We start from the raw sequence: 21445 nt of genomic DNA, 5'->3' as shown, positions 1-21445 counted from the left end.
TGAATATTTATCAGAAGGACTGATGCTGAAACTGAAACTCCAATACTTTGGCCACCCATTGTGAAGAACTGACTCCTTGAAAAAGACCCTGATGCTGGGAAAGATTGAAGGTAGGAGGAGACGGGGGCGACAGAGGATGAGACTGTTAGATGGTATCACTGACTCAATGGGCGTGAGCTGGAGCAAGCTCATGGACAGGGAGGCCTGGGGTGCTGCAGTCCATGGGGTCGCAAAGAGTCAGACACAACTGAGCGACTGAGCTGACTGACCAAAAAGTTCATTTAGGATTTTCCGTAACCTCTTAAGGAATGAATAAACACATTTCACTGATTTAATAAATCCATTTCACTGAAATAGATTTAGGGGTCTAGTCAGAAGCAACAGCCTTCTTCACGTTTCTGTGTGTCTTATGGCATGTGAACAAGTAACAGAAGCAAGCTCTCCACTGACCTTATCATTCATAAGGGAAGCTGTAAGTGACCTCTCATTCTCTAAAAGGGACAAAACTATGTCAGTGAGCATAGCTGCACTTTAAGCCTCCTATTTCTGGTGATAGCTTCTAGGCTGCAGATTCTTTAAAATGCCATTGTGTTGTGTGTGTGTAGATCATGCATCACAAACTCAAATGCCCCCAGGGGTTGAGCAATTAACATAAATGTGTAATTCAGGACCGGTGTGAGGTCATAGGGAGTACTGAGACCTGTAGTAAACAGAAGAGTACAGGGCTTCCCTGGTGGCTCAGGGGTAAAGAATCTGCCTGCCAGTGTAGGAGACATGGGTTCAATTCTTGGGCTGGGAAGATCTTACATGCCACAGAGTAGCTAAGCCCGTGCACCACAAACATTGAGCTGTGCTCTAGAGCCTGGGCTCCACCACAACTGAGCCCACAGGTCACAACTACTGGAGCCCACATGCCCTAGAGCCCGTGATCCACAAGAGAAATCACCACAATGAGAAGCCTGTGTATCACAGCTAGAGAGTAGGCCCCGACTTGCCTCAGCTAGAGAAAAAGCTGTGCAGAAACAAAGATCCAGCACAGCCAAAAACGGATGAATAAAGAATTTTTTAAAAAGAGAGAGAGAGACAGAGTGTACAAGGCCCACTACGGAGATTCCATATTGTAAGCCTTGTGCCAGCTAAAAAGATTCTCATAGAAGCTTGGTCACAGGCTGCCAGTTTGTCATCCAAGGTGCAGAGACTATGAAGACAGTTTATTTTCACAGTGATGAATTAGCGTGAAAGTGATTTCTGGTTAAACACAGCAGATTGAACAAATGTGTGGGGTCTGATTCCCGTCTAAAATTTAGGTAAGGGAAATTTTTAAAGGGACGAACCTCGAGGGACTCAGGAGCCTGAAAAGGAAATAACAGCCCCCAAACCTGGGAAACTGTCTAAGCCAGTGGATATGGGGCCAATAACAGCAGAACTGAGGAAGCTAAAATTTGAGTCTGTAGGAAGGGAGGGAGAGCCAAGAAGCAAGCTTTGCATGTTGGAAAAAACTATAGAAGGGATTGGAGGCACCATCCATCTCTGAAAGAAGGGGCATAAACTGTAACTAGAAACAGGTGGATTGGCTCAGAGTCTTTGAAAGAAGGAGGTAGTCTTCCAAGATACCCTTTTTGCCCTTGGAGAAATAAAAGAGGCTAATGCTTTAAAGATGTTGAACCATAGAGAGGCTGGACTCAAGCATAGTGAGAACAAAGACACCAAACTGAAACCCAGAAGAATAAACCTCTCTACTTAAACAGTCTTTTACTTAAGCTATCCATGCATGCCTCCTTCCCACAGTCAGATCCCAAAATGCTCACAGCCAAGCTTACACCATCATGACAAGAGATTGAAAGATTCTGCTTAACAGAAACAGACCAACCCAAAGGAATAACATAGATATTGAAAGCTGGAGGTATGCCAATGAAATATAGCAAAATCAACCACAAGAGTGAAACTTCATTAGCTTGATGAGCTCCACCAATGCACACAGAGTTCCCTAAACTAAACTAGAGTTTAGTTGCTTCACTCTAAACTCTAACCAAACATACAACTTAAATTTATACAATGATACATGTCAAATATATTGCAATTTTTTAAAAGTCTAACCAGACAGCCAAGGAGAACCTCTAACATGAAAACAGAGATCATGGAGGTAGACAGAAATAAGAGGGAAAAAAAAAGAAACAAACATAGTTCAGGAAAAGAAAGTTTAAAATAATAGATTAATCCTTGGAGAGAGAAGGGAAGATATCACATACATAAAACAAGAATAGGATGCTATAAAAAGGAACAGTCACAGAATAAGAAAGAGTTCTTAAAAATTAAAACTACAATGGCTTGAAAAAAAATCCATAGATGGAAAATAAATTCTGAAGCTTGTTGATTTTTTTTAAGTTGAGAAAATAGCAAAAAAAAAAATCCATAAAGATATAGGAGGTCCTATACCCAAATACTTGGAGCTCCAGAAGAAAGGTAGAGAAATGGAGAGAAGACCATTACCTAAGAAATATTTTTTTCCAGAACTGAAAAATAAACATTTTCAGAATAAAACAGCCCATTAAGTATCCAGTCCAATAAATAAAAAGACCTGCACCAAAGCACGTAACTAAAAATTTTCAGAACACTAAGAACAAAGAAAAGAGTTTAAAAGCTTCCAGAGATAGAAAAAGGATTATTTACAGAGGCCCAGGAAACAGAATGCCATCAGACTTCCCAACCATTCTAGATGGGAAGGACAGTTGAGCAACACTCTCAGGATTCTGAGAGAAGCTATATCTAACCTACAAGTTTATATCTAGTCCTACTTACAATCAAGTTTGAGTAAAGAAAAAAAAAAAAAGACATTTTCAGACATGCAGAGTCTCAAGAAATGACAGTGCCTCCCGTGAAGCTTTTCCCAAGCAGCTGCTAGAGGTGAGCTCCACAAAATCAGCAAAGGCATGACCATGAAAGAGGAAGAAGCAGAACCAAATAGGGAATCCACCCACTGGAGAAGCAAAGGAGCTTCCCAGAATGATGGGGAAGAAAAATACCAGGAGAACTCAAAACACTAGATCCAAAAACCAACTAACCAGCCTGATGACTGAGGCAGATGACTGAAAGGCTTGAGGAAAAGACGAACTTGAGATTTATTTATTATTGTCACCATGTACCAGTCCTGGTAGTTTGCAGATGGCTTGGAAATCGCTTCACAAATGACAAAACTAATCAAACGAAAACTTAGAAAACTAAGAAAAAAAAATTTTTTTAAACATAGGCAATTACTAAAATAGGGAGGAGGAAAAAATCTTACACGAGAAAGAAAAGTGACTATCCTATATGGCTCAGCTGAAATAATACTTCCAGAGTAAAAATAATGTGCAGCTAGAGCACTGATTTGGAAAAAAAAATTATTATAAAACTAGAATGTAAAGAAAGAACGAGAAAGGGGTGTGTGTGAACATGGCCTGATTTGGCGGGGGGAGGGGAGAGGCAGGGGTTGGTAAGAGATCTAAATAATCACCTTCCATCATCGTTACAGGTAAAATTAATAAATAATATCTAAATTTGAAAAGTAAAATAAGATATTTAAGATGTCACCAATTAGAAGGATCTCTATTATATGTCTTATAATTTTTAAAATGCCAATTAAACTATGACATGTCATCACTTGTAAGGCTCAAAGATCTCGGAGGTATTAAAACGGAGTGAAGAGAACACGTGGTTTAGAAACATAGCCATGTATTCCATGAAAAATAGCTGATAGCTCAAATCAGATCTGTAGAGCAGGAATCCAGGTGGGAAAGGCTGGGGCAAGTAGTTGCTATTTTTGTCATAATTTTTGTTAGATTGGTTGATTTTTTAGAAAAGTATATGTGTAACTTTGTTATTAAGGATTTATTAAGTTTTAAATTAGTCAATAAGAAAATAGTATATATCAAAACTCCAATTAAAAAAAGAAAGCTTTCACTGCTCCTGGATTCATGATGCTGGCTTAAATGTCATTTAAAGAAACTATTTACCATAAAAAAAAATCTTGCAATTCTCATTTTATTACTGGTTTTAGTGGTTTTAGTTGCTAAGTCGTGTCCGACTCTTGCAACCCCAGGGACTGTGGCCTGCCAGGCTCCTCTGTCCATGGGATTCTCTAGGCACAAAAACTGGAGTGGGCTGCTATTTTCTTACTCAAAACCTACTACAAATGGATGGAAAATGCTATAAAATAATCCAAGACCACTCTGAAGTTACTATCTATGTTTTCTGCTCTCTTTTCTCAAACGGCACAAAATCCAAAATATAACTGCTTCTCGCCCTATTTTATAGGTATTTATTTGCCTGTGTCTTTGAGATGGTGGCTTCTCCGGCCTGATCTTTACCTACTACAGACACTTTACTTATCTATAATGGAACAGTCTCATTTCTTGCCTCCTTAGCATGGAAAAACATTAGTTTGTAAATGGAGCATATTGACACATACGTCATCAGTGCCAGGGCACACAACCACAGGTACTGGTTAATCAGGCACTTGCTTCACTGCTTATGGGAAGCCAGACTGATTTGCAATGTGCATGCAAAAAAATTTTTTTTAAAACAGTATTTTATTCCTATGAGACCTAAACTCCTCCTTGAGAAAAGAAGTTGGTTTTGGCCCCCCCAAATCCATGAAAGAATGTGATATTCCTCAGTTTCCCACCGATTTGGCAGTATTAGATCCAGGATTATTAACTTGTCTCTAAAAAAAATTAGGCATCTAGACCTTGGGACAGAGCTCAAACATAGATTTAGCTGAAATTGGTACACAACGCCCCATTACACACACTTAAACACACAAACACAAAGCCAGATGGGATGTAGAGGCTATAGAGATCTAAAATTTTACCATACTCAACAAGCTGACACATTAGCCTGCCATCTTTCCATGGATGCTGGCAGAAGACAGGAGACTACTGGCTCAGAGACAAAGGACTTTACTGCTCACAGCAACGGCAATAGCCAGAGGACTAGCATTTGTACCTACTGCCCAAGGCTCCGTTCCCACAGGGCATTGTGAAGGGGGTGATACACATGGTGGCTTGCATTACAGCAGAAGAACCCCAAGCTTAGGCAATCCAAATCATTTTTTTGAAATATTTGTATTGCCATGAAACAAACATAACATTGAAATTTACCATTTTAGCTAGTGTTCAGCATACAATTCAATGGCTGCTGCTGCTGCTAAGTCGCTTTAGTTGTGTCCGACTCTGTGCAGCCCCATAGATGGCAGCCCACCAGGCTCCTCCACCCCTGGGACTCTCCAGGCAAGAACACTGGATTGGGTTGCCATTTCCTTCTCCAATGCATGAAAGTGAAAAGTGAAAGTGAAGCCGCTCAGTCGTGTCCGACTCTTAGCAACCCCATGGACTGCAGCCTACCAGGCTCCTCCATCCATGGGGTTTACCAGGCAAGAGTACTGGAGTGGGTTGCCATTGCCTTCTCCCAATTCAATGGCGCCACATCTTTTAAAATGGATAGTAAACCTGCCTGACCTTTGCACTATAGGGACGTATTATCTTTATTAAACTGAACCATAAACAAACCTAGCCTTTGCTCCAAACCAGAATTTTTTAATCTCAGCACTGTTGACATTTTGGACTGGATCCTTCTTTGTTGTGAGGACAGTCAAGTTGTGAGGAATTACAAGATACTGAGCAGATTTCTTGCACACTACCCACTAGAGGTCAGTAGCACTTGATCATTTATAATGAGCAAAAATGTGCCCAGAAATTGTCAAATGTCCCCTTGGAAGCAAATCACCTTCAGTTGAGAATGACTGTTCCAGAGGAAGTCACTATCTGTGTTTGGAGGCTGTTCACTAGGCAAATATCCTTGATAAAGCAGTCCTGAACAAAGGCAGTCTGTACCTCAACTCACAAAACATGCAACAACACCAGAGATCCATGGTGAACTGCCTCTCAACAGAGGCCTTAATCCTTACTTCTGAAACTAGATCTGTTTTTCAGACATGTATAAAGTACTTGGCCAGTTTGGACTTGATATTTACATACACATACACACACACACACCCTTCTTCATGGTCCTTTGACTAAAGCTACAACACGAACCACTGAGATGATGAGAAACAAGTCCAAAGAAATTAAGCAGATATGGCCCAAAAGGATATATGCTGCTGTGCTGTGCTTGCTGCTGCTCCTGCTAAGTCACTTCAGTCATGTCCGACTCTGTGCGACCCCATAGAAATGGCAGCCCACCAGGCTCCCCCGTCCCTGAGATTCTCCAGGCTGTGCTTAGTCATGTCCAAATCTTTAAGACCTCGTAGACTGTAGCCTGCCAGGCTCCTCTGTCCATGGAGATTCTCCAGGGAAGAATATTGTAGTGGGTTGCCATGCCCTTCTCCAAGGGAACTTCACAACCCAGGAATCAAACCCAGGTCTCCCTCACTGCAGGGAGATTCTTTACCGTCTGAGCCACCAGGGAAGCCCAAGAATACTGGAGTGGGTAGAAGATTCCCTTCTCCAGGGAATCTTCCCAACCCAGGAATTGAGCCAGGGTCTCCTGCGTTGCAGGTTTCTTTACCAGCTGAGTTACTAGGGAGGACCCAAAAGGAAATAGCTGAGCCCAGGAGTATATGATGGACATTTCCTTTCTTATGCAAGGATTTTTTCCCTTCCTTGGGTAACTAACTAACTTTTTGCAGAAAGGAAAGTGAAGTCGCTCAGTCGTGTCCGACTCTTTGCGACCCCATGGGCTGTAGCCTACCAGGCTCCTCTGTCCATGGGATTTTCCAGGCAATAGTCCTGGAGTGGATTGCCATTTCCTTCTCCAGGGGATCTTCCCAACCCCGGGATGGAACCCGGGTCTCCCGCATTGTAGACAGATGCTTTAGGGCATTTAATACTCTTTTCCCAGATCACTTCAGTGCTTTGAAGTTAGACCTAGATACAAATCCCAGTTCTTCTACTCAACAGTATAACTGATGAGCAAGTAATTCTACCTGTAGGAGCTTACTTTTCATATCTAAGGTAGGGGTGATAAGACCTACCTTACAGGGTTGTCATCACAATTCTATGAGCTAAAAGTGCCCAGTACAGTGCCTGGCACTCAGTAAGTACTGAATAAATTGTAGTTATTGCTTCACGAACATCACCATTAGGGCAGGTCCTCGGCATCCCTGGTGGCTCAGACGGTAAAGAATCTGCCTGCAATGCAGGAGACCAGAGTTTGATCCCTATGTAGGGAAGATCCTCTGGAGAAGAAAATAGCAACCCACTCCAGTATTCTTGCCTGAAAAATCCCATGGACAGAGGAGCCTGGCAGGCTACAGTACATGGGGTTGCAAAGAGTCAGACACAATGGAATGATTAACACTTCCACTTTTTTCTTTTCTGTTCTTACTATGATCAGCTTTACACTAATGTCTCCACACTCTCACTTGGTTTTTCACAGTATTTATGACATAGCTGCTTAGAGCAAAGATCTATGGAGCAAAGATTACCAGGCCACAGAGAGAATGACTCTAAGACCTGACTTCATAAGCATTTCGTGCCAACCCCCTGAGCTAGACAATCCTAGCTCCATTACCAATAGGTTCGAAGAAATACCTAAATAGGTCAAAACCTACTCTGACCTTTTGTTACCTGGTTTTCTTTTCTTCAAACTGAATTTGTTGAAATGGCCCAGCCTTTAGCAATCTGTTTAATCAGTCTCTCTTGCATACTTGTATTTTAATAGGCTAGCATTCTTGTGTCAAATAAGAAATCAAGCTCTGTGGACTCTTTCCAAGGCTGTTCAAGTATTATTGAGATCAATTTGCCCTACATCCCCTTCTCTTTCCGGTGATCATCCAACTCACAAGTAAAGAAATACCTATCACAGATTACAAAACTTAAGTGATTAACAGAGAGATCTCCCTTCCATAATAATGCTATGACTTTCCCTTGATATTTGGCATTTTTGACTCGGATATAAATTAGTCTTGGTTCCCACTGCTATTAGGTGTTGTACATACGTGATGATTTCTCTTCTTTGTCTTAAAATATAATATTTAATTATAGCTTCACCGAAGACTTAAAATCCCAGTTTCCCTCAGGGAAAAAATACCTACAACTGGAGTTTATGAAAAATTGTTAGTTGTAGCTAATCCTGGGTAATAAATTGGATTTTGGAAATCTGTGTGATTTTTAACACACTAAGCTTTTCATCAAGGAGGCGACGCTTACAGAAAATGCCTGTGGGATAATCAGGCAGTAACTTCACTGCTGCACTGTTAAGACAAACACAACTGAGAACATCATTTTTGGAATTTGTTGGATTGTGAAATTTGCTCTTTGAAAAGGAAACATCACGTAACAGTCAGAGAACAAGTGGCAATTTCTGGTGATTTTGTATTCCCTCGAGCCTGGGATTATGAATTCCCCCTCCTCACTTAAATTCCAATCCTCCACTTAGAATTGTAAGGAACCTTACTGAATTGTATTAAAAAGCCTAAATGACTTTTATTTCTTGTGTCATTTAAGCCAGAATGAATACTACTTAGTCTCTTCTCTGAGAACATGTGTGTACACACACACACACACACACACACACTTCTACAGCAGTGTTCCACTGGCCGAAAAAGAAAATCAATACACATTTAGCAAATATTTGAGCTGCATTTATGTAAGCAATTCCTTCACGAAAAACAAATTCCAACCATATCCATTTCAAGGACCCTAAAGGACAGAAGACAACAGCACTTTCAAACTGCTGTTCTAAATGGAGGACTTTTTCTTCTAGATAAAACCCCCAAGCCAATACTCTTTTGTATCAAACCTTCTCCCTCTGTTTCTCATACCTGACTCCAACCCACCTCATTCTTCAGTGCTGTTTATTGAAGATATACCACTTTCTGTAATAAAGACTGCCCTAATGGCTCCTCTTTGTAGGAATACTAGGAAAAACTGAAGGTGTTTTATTTTTAAGGTCATAGCTAGTACCTGAGAAGGTTTAACTTATATCTGCCTGAGAACAGCATCCCACAAAACTTGAAAGAAAATGGTAGTCATTGGTTCACACGTCTTTTTAAAGGCATGGTGGCTACCTGGTCCACTGGAATCTCAACTTGAGTGTCTTCATCTTCTTGGACTTCAGCTGCCCCCCGCGTTTCTGATCTCTCCTCTCCAGCTTTGAAAACGCCTTCATCTGTAATTTGAGACAAACACACAGTGAAAATCAAAATCCAATTGTGACATCATGTGGCTGAATGTTGAAATTGCAATCAAATTCCTAATGATTCTTTTTTATAGGTATTCTGGTTCCCCTTGTATTGCCAAGATTTTTGTAGCCCCCAATTCTTCTAGATTTTCACTGGGAAAAGGTTCGGTGACCAAAACAAGGCTGACCCAGAGGAGCAGGGCTGTGTCCCAGCCTCCCCCTCACCTTCTGGTACTGATTAAAACAGCACAATCCTGCACAGTTATTTAGAAGGGCAAGATTTCCCACCTAATATCTCTTTTCTCTCTTCCTAGCCATGAAGCAGTGATGATGCTTGGTGCTTGAAAATACTACTTTTAGCAATTTGCCTTTAATATATTAAAACAATTCTCTCCATTCTGAGTAACATCAAAAATATTTTTACTGCAACAGAATCAGAGCTAACTCCGTATCTCACACAAATCAATCTTTTATTTTGCAGGTTTCCACAGGATTTTCACAACATATGTCTTAAAATCCTTAACTGTAAAACATAACCCAAATCTTTAAGATGTTAGGATAAGCTCCTTCGATTTGATCTCCTATAGAAAGCAATAAGGACTGTTCTCCATATTTGAAGTCATTTCAACGTCTTCCCTCTGTCTTCTCTTCTCCAGGCTAAGTAATTAAAGAATCACAGGACCATTTGTTTTTCTGTCTATCTGTTTGCCTCAGGATAGGTCTAATGCTTCAGTCATTCTCACGGTTGTTTTCTCTGCCCAGTCATTTACAACCTCCAGGGATGGAGATCCCACCTCCTTCTCTGATAATCTATCGCAGCATATGATTACCCTTACAGTCTAGAAAATGTTTTCATCTTTTGTCTTAAAAACCCCTTCTATTTCTCAAATGGAAACTTCTCTCTCAGAGCACAAATATTTAACACAGTCCACATGATAATATTTCATATTGTCCAAGTCGTGAAGTCACTCTTCATAAAGCATAAAACACAACTTTACATTCGCTGAGGCTCAGTTGTATGTGAGACACAATAGGAGCAAATGTGGCCATATAAGATATAAATGAGATTCAGATTTCTTTCAAGTTGCTTCCAGACTAACGAGCAGATAGAAATATACACACATCATCAATAAAGTGCCCTGATGCAAAAGGAATAAGGTCTATAATAGAGCCCTGTGGAAGCTTAGGCGGTACGGCCAAGTGAAAAAGGAAGAAAGGACGGGAGAGAGGAAATACAACCAAACTCAAGTCCTTTCATTTCTCCTGGAGAAACCACTTTCCTTTTTAATTACTTCTCTACTATCCTTTTTAAAAACCAGGAATAACAGTACTGCCCTCAAAGCTGATTAGACATGTTAGATTAATTCACATAGATTAATTCATTTTTTATTGAAGTATAGTTAATTTACAATGGTTTGTTAGTTTCAAGTATACAACAAAGTATCCAGTTACACACACACACATATTCTTTTCCATATTTTTCCATTGTAGGTTATTATAACATTGAATATAGTTCCCTGTGCTATACATTAGGTCCCTTTTGTTTATCTATTTTATGTATCAGTTCATTTCAGTCACTCATTCGTGTCTGACTCTTTGGGACCCCATGGACTACAGCACGCCAGGTTTCCCAGTCCATCACCAACTCCCAGAGCTTGCTCAAACTCATGGCTATCAAATCAGTGATGTCATCCAACCATCTCATCCTCTGTCATCCCCTTCTCCTCCTGTCTTCAATCTTTCCCAGCATTAAGGTCTTTTCTAAAGAATCAGTTCTTTTCATCAGCTGGCCAAAGTATAGGAGCTTCAGTTTCAGCATCAGTCCTTCCAATAAATATTCAGGACGATTTCCTTTAGGATGGACTGGTTTGATCTCCTTGCAGTGATCGATACTATTTTATATATAGTAGCATATATATGCTAATCTCAAACTCCTAATTTATCTCCCCCTACCCAGTTGCTATCCTCTTTGACAAGCATAAATTTGCTGTTTGTGTGTGTGTGTGTATGTCTGTGAATCTGTTTCTGTTTTGTAAATAAATTCATTAGGATCATATTTTAGATTCACATTTAAGTGATATCATGTGATATTTGTCTTTCCCGTCTGACTTAATTGGTCTAATGGTTATGTCCTGACTCCATTGACTCTTATGACTGAAAATGTGGATCCAAAATGAAATTGCAGCTCAGCATATCAGAAGAAAGAATACAGAAAAACAGAAAATGTATGTGGTGATGTTTTCACATACTGATGTTTAGCTTGGAGTAAATGCAGAAAGTTTTGGTCACAAGCTCAACAAAATGATTCTTGAGCTAAGAAAAGTACAGGGAAGGACACTTCAAGGGGCAAGGAAAACAGCTTATAATTATTCTGTCCAAAAAGAAGAGAAGTGAATGGGAGTAATCCAAGTCTATAAAATCAGAGTCAACAAGAAGAGGGTAAGTGGGTATTTGTCTCTCCATCAAATTCTGGAACATGAAACTCAACGAAATAATAAACATTACATTGATGGTAGAAGACGTTAATTAAATGATAGAAAAATATATTCCCCTGTACTCACATGTGGAGTTCATAATTCTGAGAATGTGTAAAGGCAGAAAAAACTAATTTCAAATAAGGCTGCACATTTTATCAAATGTTATCTCCAAAATGGTTGAAAAAGGAAAATTCAGTGTGTTTGACATTCCTTTCTGCCTTCTGAATTACTTTAAAAGACAACAATCATAGCAATCCACACAATGTCCTTTAAAGACAGATGCTGGTCCTGGTAGACTATGACCTATGTCTGTGACTTTTGGGGCTGACATATTTGCATCCGAGTGTTGCACTTGCTTTCAAAGAGACCACAAAGAGAAACCTACAGATACTAAAGAAATATATTGTTGGTGCTCACATTCATTGAAATGTTTAACTGTATCCAAGCAGAGCTCTGGACGGCTTACAGATGTGTTTTAGGATAAACATTTCACAAGAAAAGAAGAATGAGATCAATAATAACAAATAACATGGAAAGGGCACTGGAATGGAAAAATGGCAACCATGAGGACAGAAACAGCAAGTAGCCAAGTCAACAAAGCTCAGCATTGTGTACCGTGACAAAACCACAGAACACAAAGGTAAAAGTGTTTGGTTGTAGGATTTGTTCCTCACCGAAAGGAGATGTGCAAGCCACCTCCTTCAGTAGCACGGAGCAAGAAAGGAAGGTTGGAAATAAATAAACAGTGATGGAAAAAGGAACAGCGAGAAAGTTACTTTATGATAAGAAAAAGGACTTGAATTTTTATTAAAAATGTATGAAATTTAAAATAGAGGAATACGAATTTCTAGTGGAAATTTTTTAAATAGCATTTTTTGATTATAGATTATTTAATATGCATGCATGCATTTTAGAAAACTTGGGAGATGAAGAAAATAAACATCCCATGACCCAGAGATTCTCTCCCCTACCTCTCACATGCTCACACACACACACACTCATAAAACTGAGATCCTAATGTATATATAATTTCAAAAGACTTTTTTTACTTTAAAACCATGTCGTGAGTATTTCTCATGTCAGTAAATGTTATTAGAACACATAATAAATTGATGGGTCCATACTGTAATTAATGGATGATGAACCTGGATTCATGCATATTCCCATACTTAGAAAAGAAATAAAACCATTAACTAAGCTATCTGTTCCTCAAAAATAGCACTGACCTTCTACCAAGATGAGTGGTGGATTGAACATACCCCTTTGTCAAAATCACATATGTGCTGGCCTTCCCCTTTACCACTTCAGAACAGTTCTCAAAGCTCCCAGAGACTACCTCCCAGGTTAAAATCCTCAGACTAGCTCAAATAAAATTCTCCACTTCTTTCTTAGATTGACTACTGACTAATTTTTTTCATTGAAACCACTATGTTGTTTTTTTTTTTACATGAACATATCTATGATAAAGTTTAATTTCTATCAATAAATTAGGCACAAGAGAGTATCTGAATTTCCAGCACCACTCTTCTTTTTTTAATATTTTCTTTTTATTTATTGATTTCGCTGCACCAGGTCTTAGTTGTGGTATGCAAGATCTTTCGTTGCAGCATGTGGGATCTAGTTCCTGGACCAGGGATTGAACCCAGCCCCCTGCATTGGGAACACGGTTGTCTTAGCCACTGGACCACTAGGCAAGTCCCCAGCATCACTACTGTCGCACTTTGGGGCCACTATTAAGTAAGATAAGGGTTCCTTCGAACACAAGCACTGAAATACCTCTACAATCCATCTGGTAATCAAGAAGGTTACTGAAGTGTTTAAAGAGTGGGATAAGCTGGACAAAGAGCTGATTCACCTCCTGGGCAGGAAGAGGCAGGAGGGCATGAGATTTCATCGTGCTTCTCACAACAGCATGCAATTTAAAACTTATGAATTGTTTGCTTCTGGAGTTTTTCATTTAATATTTTCCAGTCATAGTTGACTGTGGGTGACTGAAACTGCAGAAGGCAAAACCACAGATAAAGGGAAACTACTGTACTTCATTCAGGGCCAAACCGGATGTTCAAAAATATGACAAACATTCATGATGAGTGTTCAAAGGCATGTGAATGTTCAAGGTGAAAGTTCAAGAGCAGGCCTGAAAACGAGAAAGTTAAAAACAGCACCAAAGAATTGCCAACAAGGCCAAAATACAATGGTAAAGAATTAGAATGATACAGTGTGTTCCCTTTCTGTCAGTGCCACAGTAAATGGGGCAGACGGGGAGGATAAGCTGGGAGATTGGGACTGACATATGCACACTACTATAGATATACATATATATACACAATAGATAATTAATAAGAACCTACTTATAGCACAGGGAACCATACTTAATACTCTTAATGATCTATATGCAAAAAGAACCTAAAAAAAAGTGAATATGTGTTTAACTGATTTACTTTGCTCTTTACCTGAGACTAACATATAACACTGTAAATCAAATATACTCCAATAAAAACAAATTTTAAAAAAGAAAATCACAAAAAAAGGCTACTAAACACACACCCCATGGAAGAAGGTAAACTAAAACATTAAAAACTTAAAACACCTGCTTGCAAGGATAGATAACCCAAGAAATTTAAAATTTTTGTGAAAATATTGTGTTTCAATATAATATTATGCAGCACTTCAAAATCTAACTACTTTCCCTTTATTATGACTGCTCATTTAAACTTGCACAGTAAAGTTAGATCATAATGGCAACCATTATGTGCAATGATTGTATAGGTATTGCTACCAATAGTTCAGATGTCCTAACCACAACTCATTAAGGGTAGGTGCTACCTAGGGTCAGCTTTCCAAGTGGTTCAGTGGTAAAGAATCTGCCTCCCAATGCAGAAGACATAGGTTCTATCCCTGAGTTGAGAAGATATCCTGGTATCCTGGAGAAGGAAATGGCAAGCCACTCCAGTATTCTTGCCTGGAAAATTTCATGGACAGAGGATCCTGGCGGGCTATACTCCATGGGGTCGCAGAGACATGCTTGAGAGACTGAGTATACAATCCACTGAGAGGAAGGGGTTTAGCCTCTAATGGGACACACAATTACTTTTATCGTCCCTCAAATTTACATAAAAACAGAAATCTAGTCTTATTCCATCCCAATATCAACAAGTGCCCCTTTTTGTCATATATCGCCTGCCTGTGAAATTTTGGTGCACCAATAATCATCTTACCCACATTCAAGATTTCTTCTAACCCTTATCACAAGCTTTAACATAATTTTCAACTGCTCATGTGCCAAAGACTCTCTAATCTATATCAGCCTCTTCATGGATCCCCAAGTTCATATATACAATTACCTAACTTGACAACTCACCTTGGATGTCTAATGGGCATCTCAGCCTTAACATGGTCATAAGAGAACTCTGGGTCCCGAGCCTTAACTATTCATCCTCTATATTCCTCATCCCATAACACAGCACCACCACTCAATCCCAAACCTGGGAATTCTCATTTCCATCTTGCTTTCATTCCCTATATCCATTCCATTCTAGCCCTGTCAATTCAATCCTTTTAAATATACCCCAAATATGTGAATATTATTTCCAGCTCCACTATCAACTTGGTTCAATCACCACTATTGGTTGGAGGGGCTACAACAGCTTGCAAAGTAGCGTCCCTCTGCTTCTACTCTTGATTTCCTGTAGATTGTTCTCCACACAATAGTCAAGTAATATTAACAAATGATCAGAATTACTAAGAAACTCTCTAACACTTTCCAGCATAAACAGAATCCAGGTTCCTTACAATGGTTTACAGAGATGTAATCTGGTCCTGAACTCCCTTTTAGACCACGTTTCATACCAGTTTCTCTTTGCCCATTAAATTCCAGGTACATTTTCTTTCTCCAACAGCAAACTCATTGCTACCTTATGCCTTTGTGGTTTTTACACCTTCTACCTGGAATGCTCTTTCCTCCCTTTTTCCATGATTAGCTGTTCCTTCTCATTCAGATCTCAGGAAACCTGCCTTGTTCCAATTCAAGTCATTCACCACAATGCTCGGTTTTAACTCTCTCACTGCATTTATTACTAGCTGGTATTTTTCTTGTTTATTTGGTGTCTTAGTGTTTCTCAGTCTCCACCAAAGTGTTGGCTCCAAGAGAGCAGGTACCACACCCTACTGTTCACGGTTCTGTACCTAGCATAGAAGAGAGCTTGGCACACAGGAGTTGAAAAGGTGTTTGTTGAAAGAATGAAGAGCAAGCACTCAAAAATATTTGCTGCATGGAGACAGAATATAAAGACAGTACAATGTAAAAGCCACTGCTGCTGCTGCTAAGTCACTTCAGTCATGTCCGACTCTGTGCGACCCCATAGATGGGAGCCCAACAGGCTCTGTCGTCCCTGGGATTCTCCAGGCAAGAACACTGGAGTGGGTCTCCATTTCCTTCTCCAATGCATGAAAGTGAAAAGTGAAAGTGAAGTCGCTCAGTCGTGTCCGACTCTTAGCAACCCCATGGACTGCAGCGCACCAGGCTCCTCCATCCATGGGATTTTCTAGGCAAGAGTACTGGAGTGGGGTGCCATTGCCTTCTCCAAAAGCCACTAGCCCGGTCCATTAATTCTTTGTGTTGTTACAGGGTTTTTGCCCTAGTCTGGCCACACTTGGCACTATAGCATTTAAATGAGGAGAGGGATAGAGAGAAGTGAACAGAAAGAAGACTGTCATAAAAGCTACACAGGATCAATACAAATGAGGCTATGTGTGGTGGGCAAAATAACATGGTATCCAAGATCTCTCCACCCAGTTAGTCACTTCGTGTTGCAAAGGTGAATAAAGATTGCAGATAGAATAACCGTTGCTAATTAGCTGACCTTGAGATGGGGAGATTATCCTAGATTATTCTTGTGGACCCAGTGTCATCACAAACGTCCTTGGAAATGAAGGAGAGTGGCGGGGAGATCAGTGTCAGGTGAAGGACCATGGGGTCATTGCTGGCCTGGAAGATGGAAGGAGGCCATAAACCAGGGAATTGCAGCCAACCATCAAAACCAGCAAAGGGCAAGAATAGAAAGTTTCCTCTTAGAGACTCTAGAAGGACTAAGCCCTTGCCAACGCCGTGATTACAGCCCAGTGAGGACCATTTTGGAAACTCTGAGCTCCAGAATGGTAAGATGATAGCTTCTATGTTGTTTCAAGCCACCACGTTTGTGGTAATGTGTTACAGCTGTAACAGGCAACTAATACACCAACTGCTCAAAACTAATGATCTGGAAAGAATAGCGGGGGCAAGAGCTTTCACAAATCAGCTTTCTGACTCCTGCAGACACCTGCTGAGGGAGGGCAGACACCCCGTTCCTCCTGGTCTGAAGGCACTGGTTAAAAAACCTCCTGCAAGTGTGCAGCCTTCTGTTTTCCTTCTCTGTTATCACCTCCATTTCTCACTCCCCTACAATGTACAAAAAAACACCCACCCCAAGATACCCACACATTTGCCAGAAAGGAGAAAAGGGATTCAATTTTTTTTAAGTCCCCCCCTACCCTAAAATCTTCGTTATAAAAGCCATTTGCTAACAAACTAAAGAGCGAGGATAAATTTGATACACAATACTGCTTTCATTCAATTACTACACTGAGGATCAAATTCAATGCTTGGATGCACACTACAGTGAAATTCAGCTCTAATCTTTTTCCTTTGAATCATGAATAGACATTTTAGTGTATATTACACAGCAAAGCAATAACAAACACTCTAGTAAAAATAAAAATGCTCCTCAATTATTTTTCACTTATCCCTTATGAATTTTATTGCCTAAAAAATGAAAGCAGAGCTGCTGAGGTAGGGCAGTCATGTCATCATCATGTAGTTTGTAATAAATACGAACCTGTTTCCCCTACAGAAATGGGATACAAATGCTTATGCATTTTTAGCCTTTCCACAACTACAATGGCAGAAATGAAAGCATTTCCTTATTTCAGTGCATCAGTATTTAGTTTAGTAACATTGCAGAATTTTAATATGTTAAAACTGTAAATGTTAAGTAAGAAAAGTGGCCAAATAATGAATGATACGTTCATGTAATTGGTGATGATCACTATGTAAGCCCAATAATCTTGTTTAAGGCTCCTCTTGTGACTCAGTGGTAAAGAATCCATCTGCAATGTGGGTTCAATCCCTGGGTTGAGAAGACCCCCTGGAGTAGGAGATGGCAACCCACTCCAGTATTCTTGCCTGGGAAGTCTCATGGACAGAGGAGCCTGGCAGGCTACAGTCCATGGTGTCCCAAGAGAGTCAGACATGACTTGGCAACTAAATAGCAACAAAAATCTTGTTTAAAGGATACTTTCTCACCAGATTTATTAAAAATTCTTTTAAAATCGTATTATAAACTATAATTGAATGTGTTCAGTATTTGAAACTGATACTTCCCTGGTGGCTCAGACGGTAAAGCATCTGTCTACAATGCGGGAGACCTGGGTTCGATCCCTGGGTCGGGAAGATCCCCTGGAGAAGGAAATGGCAATCCACTCCAGGACTACTGCCTGGAAAATCCCATGGACAGAGGAGCCTGGTAGGCTACAGTCCATGGGGTTGCAAAAAGTCGGACACGACTGAGCGACTTCACTCACTCACCCAGAACTTATCAGGACAGAAAAAAAGAAAAATAACAGAATAATGGCCAGTTTTAAATAGTTTCTGGAAATACAAGATATCTATTAAGTGGAAGCTCTATATGTAAATAAGAAAGTTTAGTGTGACCATAAACATTTTACCATGCTTTACTACTGACACTTTCTCATAAAAATATTAAATTAACTATAAAGTATTGACTTTAAAAAGCAGCTCATTAAACCCAGTAAATTACTGAGAAAAAAATGTGAGCAGCAAGGAGTTTATGGCTTTCAGTATATAAGATAATATTCTAAGAAGGGAAAAGTACACAGCTCTGTTTATAAGGAAAATCATACTGTCTTTATCTGTGTCATCAATCACTAGAGGCAGAATTCGAAGTAAAATTGGTAAGAAGGTGACACTCAAATAATGTTCATTAGCTAATATGGTTAATGTAAACTATACTCATATGTGAAATATATTTAATTTCCAATAAAACCCTTCCCAGATCCAGATTGTGGTCATCACAACATCTTAGTGAAATTCAGAGAAAGCACTTTTGGAAAGTGGACCCCGCATGAAGTTTAGCAAGTAGTGATTTTGAGAAGGAAGAGGGATTCCCATGTGATAACACTTCCTGATGAAGAGGGTACTGGCCAGCCCTTCTCTGATCCTCATAACAACTTGTACAATATCTCCTTTATAGTGCTCCCCTGAATTAAAGTTTATTATCATCAGGCAGAATGAAAAACTAATCAAGCAACAGCTAATGTTCTGCGTACATCTAATTTAGTACAGCCATATAACCCGAATGTTTTTTAATCACTAATCTTCCCCATATGTTTCATTATGACCCATAAACTCAAATGGAAACTCTTTACAGGAACAAGAATATCATAAGTGAGTGATATTTTTCTTTGGAAATTTAGAATATTATATGAAAATAACTGTATCCATCCACTTAAATAGGCTGTTTTCTTAACTGCAGCTTGAATGGTATCTGGCTTCTTTCTGCATTCTGACTCCTACTCTAGATATTATCATCTGATATGCAATTGATGTTTAAATTTGACTATTAACTCTTTGCATAGAGTTAATCTTAACCATTTTGATTATGTTACCTTGACTTTAAATGGGGATAACAAAATTTCCTAAGTGTAGGCAGAAAATAAAAGCATTATTACCATTGATTTCCCCAGATCAAAGGTAATTTTGTTCTTATCCCTTCATTTCTATTTTATTCTTTTTAGATGTTTTAGACTTTCATCAAAATCAGCAATATTCAAAGAACAAAGAATAAAACACACATATATATAAAATATTATAATTCATGACAAAATTATTTTATAATCTATATCAATTTTGATATACTTTATAAAATTCATAACAGATACATGGATCTGAGAAAAATAAGATACTTCTGAGTTTGGATTATCTAAGCCAACCAGTATATATAGCTTTCATTTTTTTCATTTCTAATTTTGTAATCATATAAAAATTACACTGCAAATTAGTTTTAGTTTATCAGAATAATTGAATTGTTCCTCATTGGGTCCCAGTGACTTGAAATTACTTAATAAGTGACTTAAAATTCACGATTCCTGTTCTTAATTCTGGCTAATCCAGCTACCTCCAAATGACCTTGTGTATTTTAGTCTGTAAAAGAGCTACCCTACTCAAGTTATTTCTCTACCATAGAAAATGTATCATGGTTGTGGTTCAGTTGCTAAGTCGTGTCCGACTCTTTGTGACCCCATGGACTGCAGCACACCAGGCTCCCCTGTCCTTCACTATCTCCTGGCATGAATTTGCTTAAATTCATGTCCATTAAGTCAGTGATGCTATCTAACCGTCTCATCCTCTGCTGCCCCCTTATCCTCTTGCCTTCAGTATTTCCCAGCATCAAGGTCTTTTCCAATAAGTCAGCTCTTCACATCAAGTGGCCAAAGTATAGGAGGTTCAGCATCAGTCCTTCCAGTGAATATTCAGGGTTGATTTCCTTTAGGATTGATGGGTTAGACCTCCTTGCAGTCCAAGGAACTGTCAAGAGTATTCTCCAACATCACCATTCAAAAGCATCAATTCTTCGGCATTCAGCCTTCTTTACCATCCAACTCACATCCGTACATGACAACTGGAAAATCCATAGCTTTGACTATACGTTAGGTTTTACTATCATGGTAATAAATGGCATACTTGCATATAACAAAAAGAGGCTTATTGTCTAGTAGGAAACTTAAATGGTAAAACCAGTAGAATAGAATGGTAACATAACTAGTGGTACACAGACTGCTAAATATGCATAGAGGGGACTCCCCTAGTGGTCCAGTGGTTAAGACTCCAAGCTTCCAAGGCAAGGGGCATGGGTTTGACCCCTGGTCAGGGAATTAAGATCCCACAAGCTGCGAGGAGTAGACAAAAAAGAGAAAAGCTATGGGCAAAGTGAAAGACAACTGCAAAGGAGTACTCAGTATTAAAGAATGTCCTCCAGCTTTGGCATCACAATGATCTGGTCAACTAGATGAAAGCACTTTTCAGTTCAGTCACTCAGTCGTGTCCGACTCTTTGCAACTCCTGGGACTGCAGCACACCAGGCTTCCCTGTCCATCACCAACTCCCAGAATTTACCCAAACTTTTGTCCATTCAGTCAGTGATTCCATCTAACCATCTCATCCTCTGTCATCCCCTTCTCCTCCTGCCTTCAATCTCTCACAGCGTCAGGGTCTTTTCAAATGAGTCAGTTCTTCGCATCAGGTAGCCAAAGTATTGGAGTTTCTGCTACAACACCGTCCTTCCAATGAACACTCAGGTCTGATTTCCTTTAGGATTGACTGGTTTGGTCTCCTTGCAGTCCAAGGGACTCTCTAAAGTCTTCTCCAATACCACAGTTCAAAAGCATCAATTCTTCAGCGCTCAGCTTTCTTCACAGTCCAACTCTCACATCCATACATGACTACTGGAAGAACCATAGCCTTGAGTAGATGGAACTTGGTTGGTAAAATAATCTCTCTGCTTTTTAGCAGAACATAAAAGTCAGATTATATCGGGGTGCAGAATAAAAGAGTGTGCCTATCAGAGAACAAGGGTAATATGAACCACTCTTGGAAGATGATGAGCTATGAACTGGAGTAGAGAGACCATAGTCATAAATCCTAACTCAGAGGCCTGATGCCACAGAGTTGGACTGTGAAGAAGGCTGAGCGCCGA

General features: G+C 39.6%; 1 protein-coding gene across 1 annotated transcript in view; it reads right to left on the bottom strand.

The window, feature by feature from the left end:
- The window catches only part of DCDC2 (doublecortin domain containing 2), a 144546-nt gene that overhangs the window by 18206 nt on the left and 104895 nt on the right, over positions 1-21445 (bottom strand). The window contains exon 8 of the mRNA XM_068960481.1: positions 9047-9147. Coding sequence (XP_068816582.1) covers positions 9047-9147 — 101 coding nt within the window. The remainder of the gene's footprint in view (positions 1-9046; positions 9148-21445) is intronic.

The sequence above is a fragment of the Capricornis sumatraensis genome, chromosome 22 (assembly GCF_032405125.1).
Source record: "Capricornis sumatraensis isolate serow.1 chromosome 22, serow.2, whole genome shotgun sequence".
NCBI lineage: Eukaryota > Metazoa > Chordata > Mammalia > Artiodactyla > Bovidae > Capricornis > Capricornis sumatraensis.
This window is presented reverse-complemented; position numbering and strand designations above follow the sequence as displayed.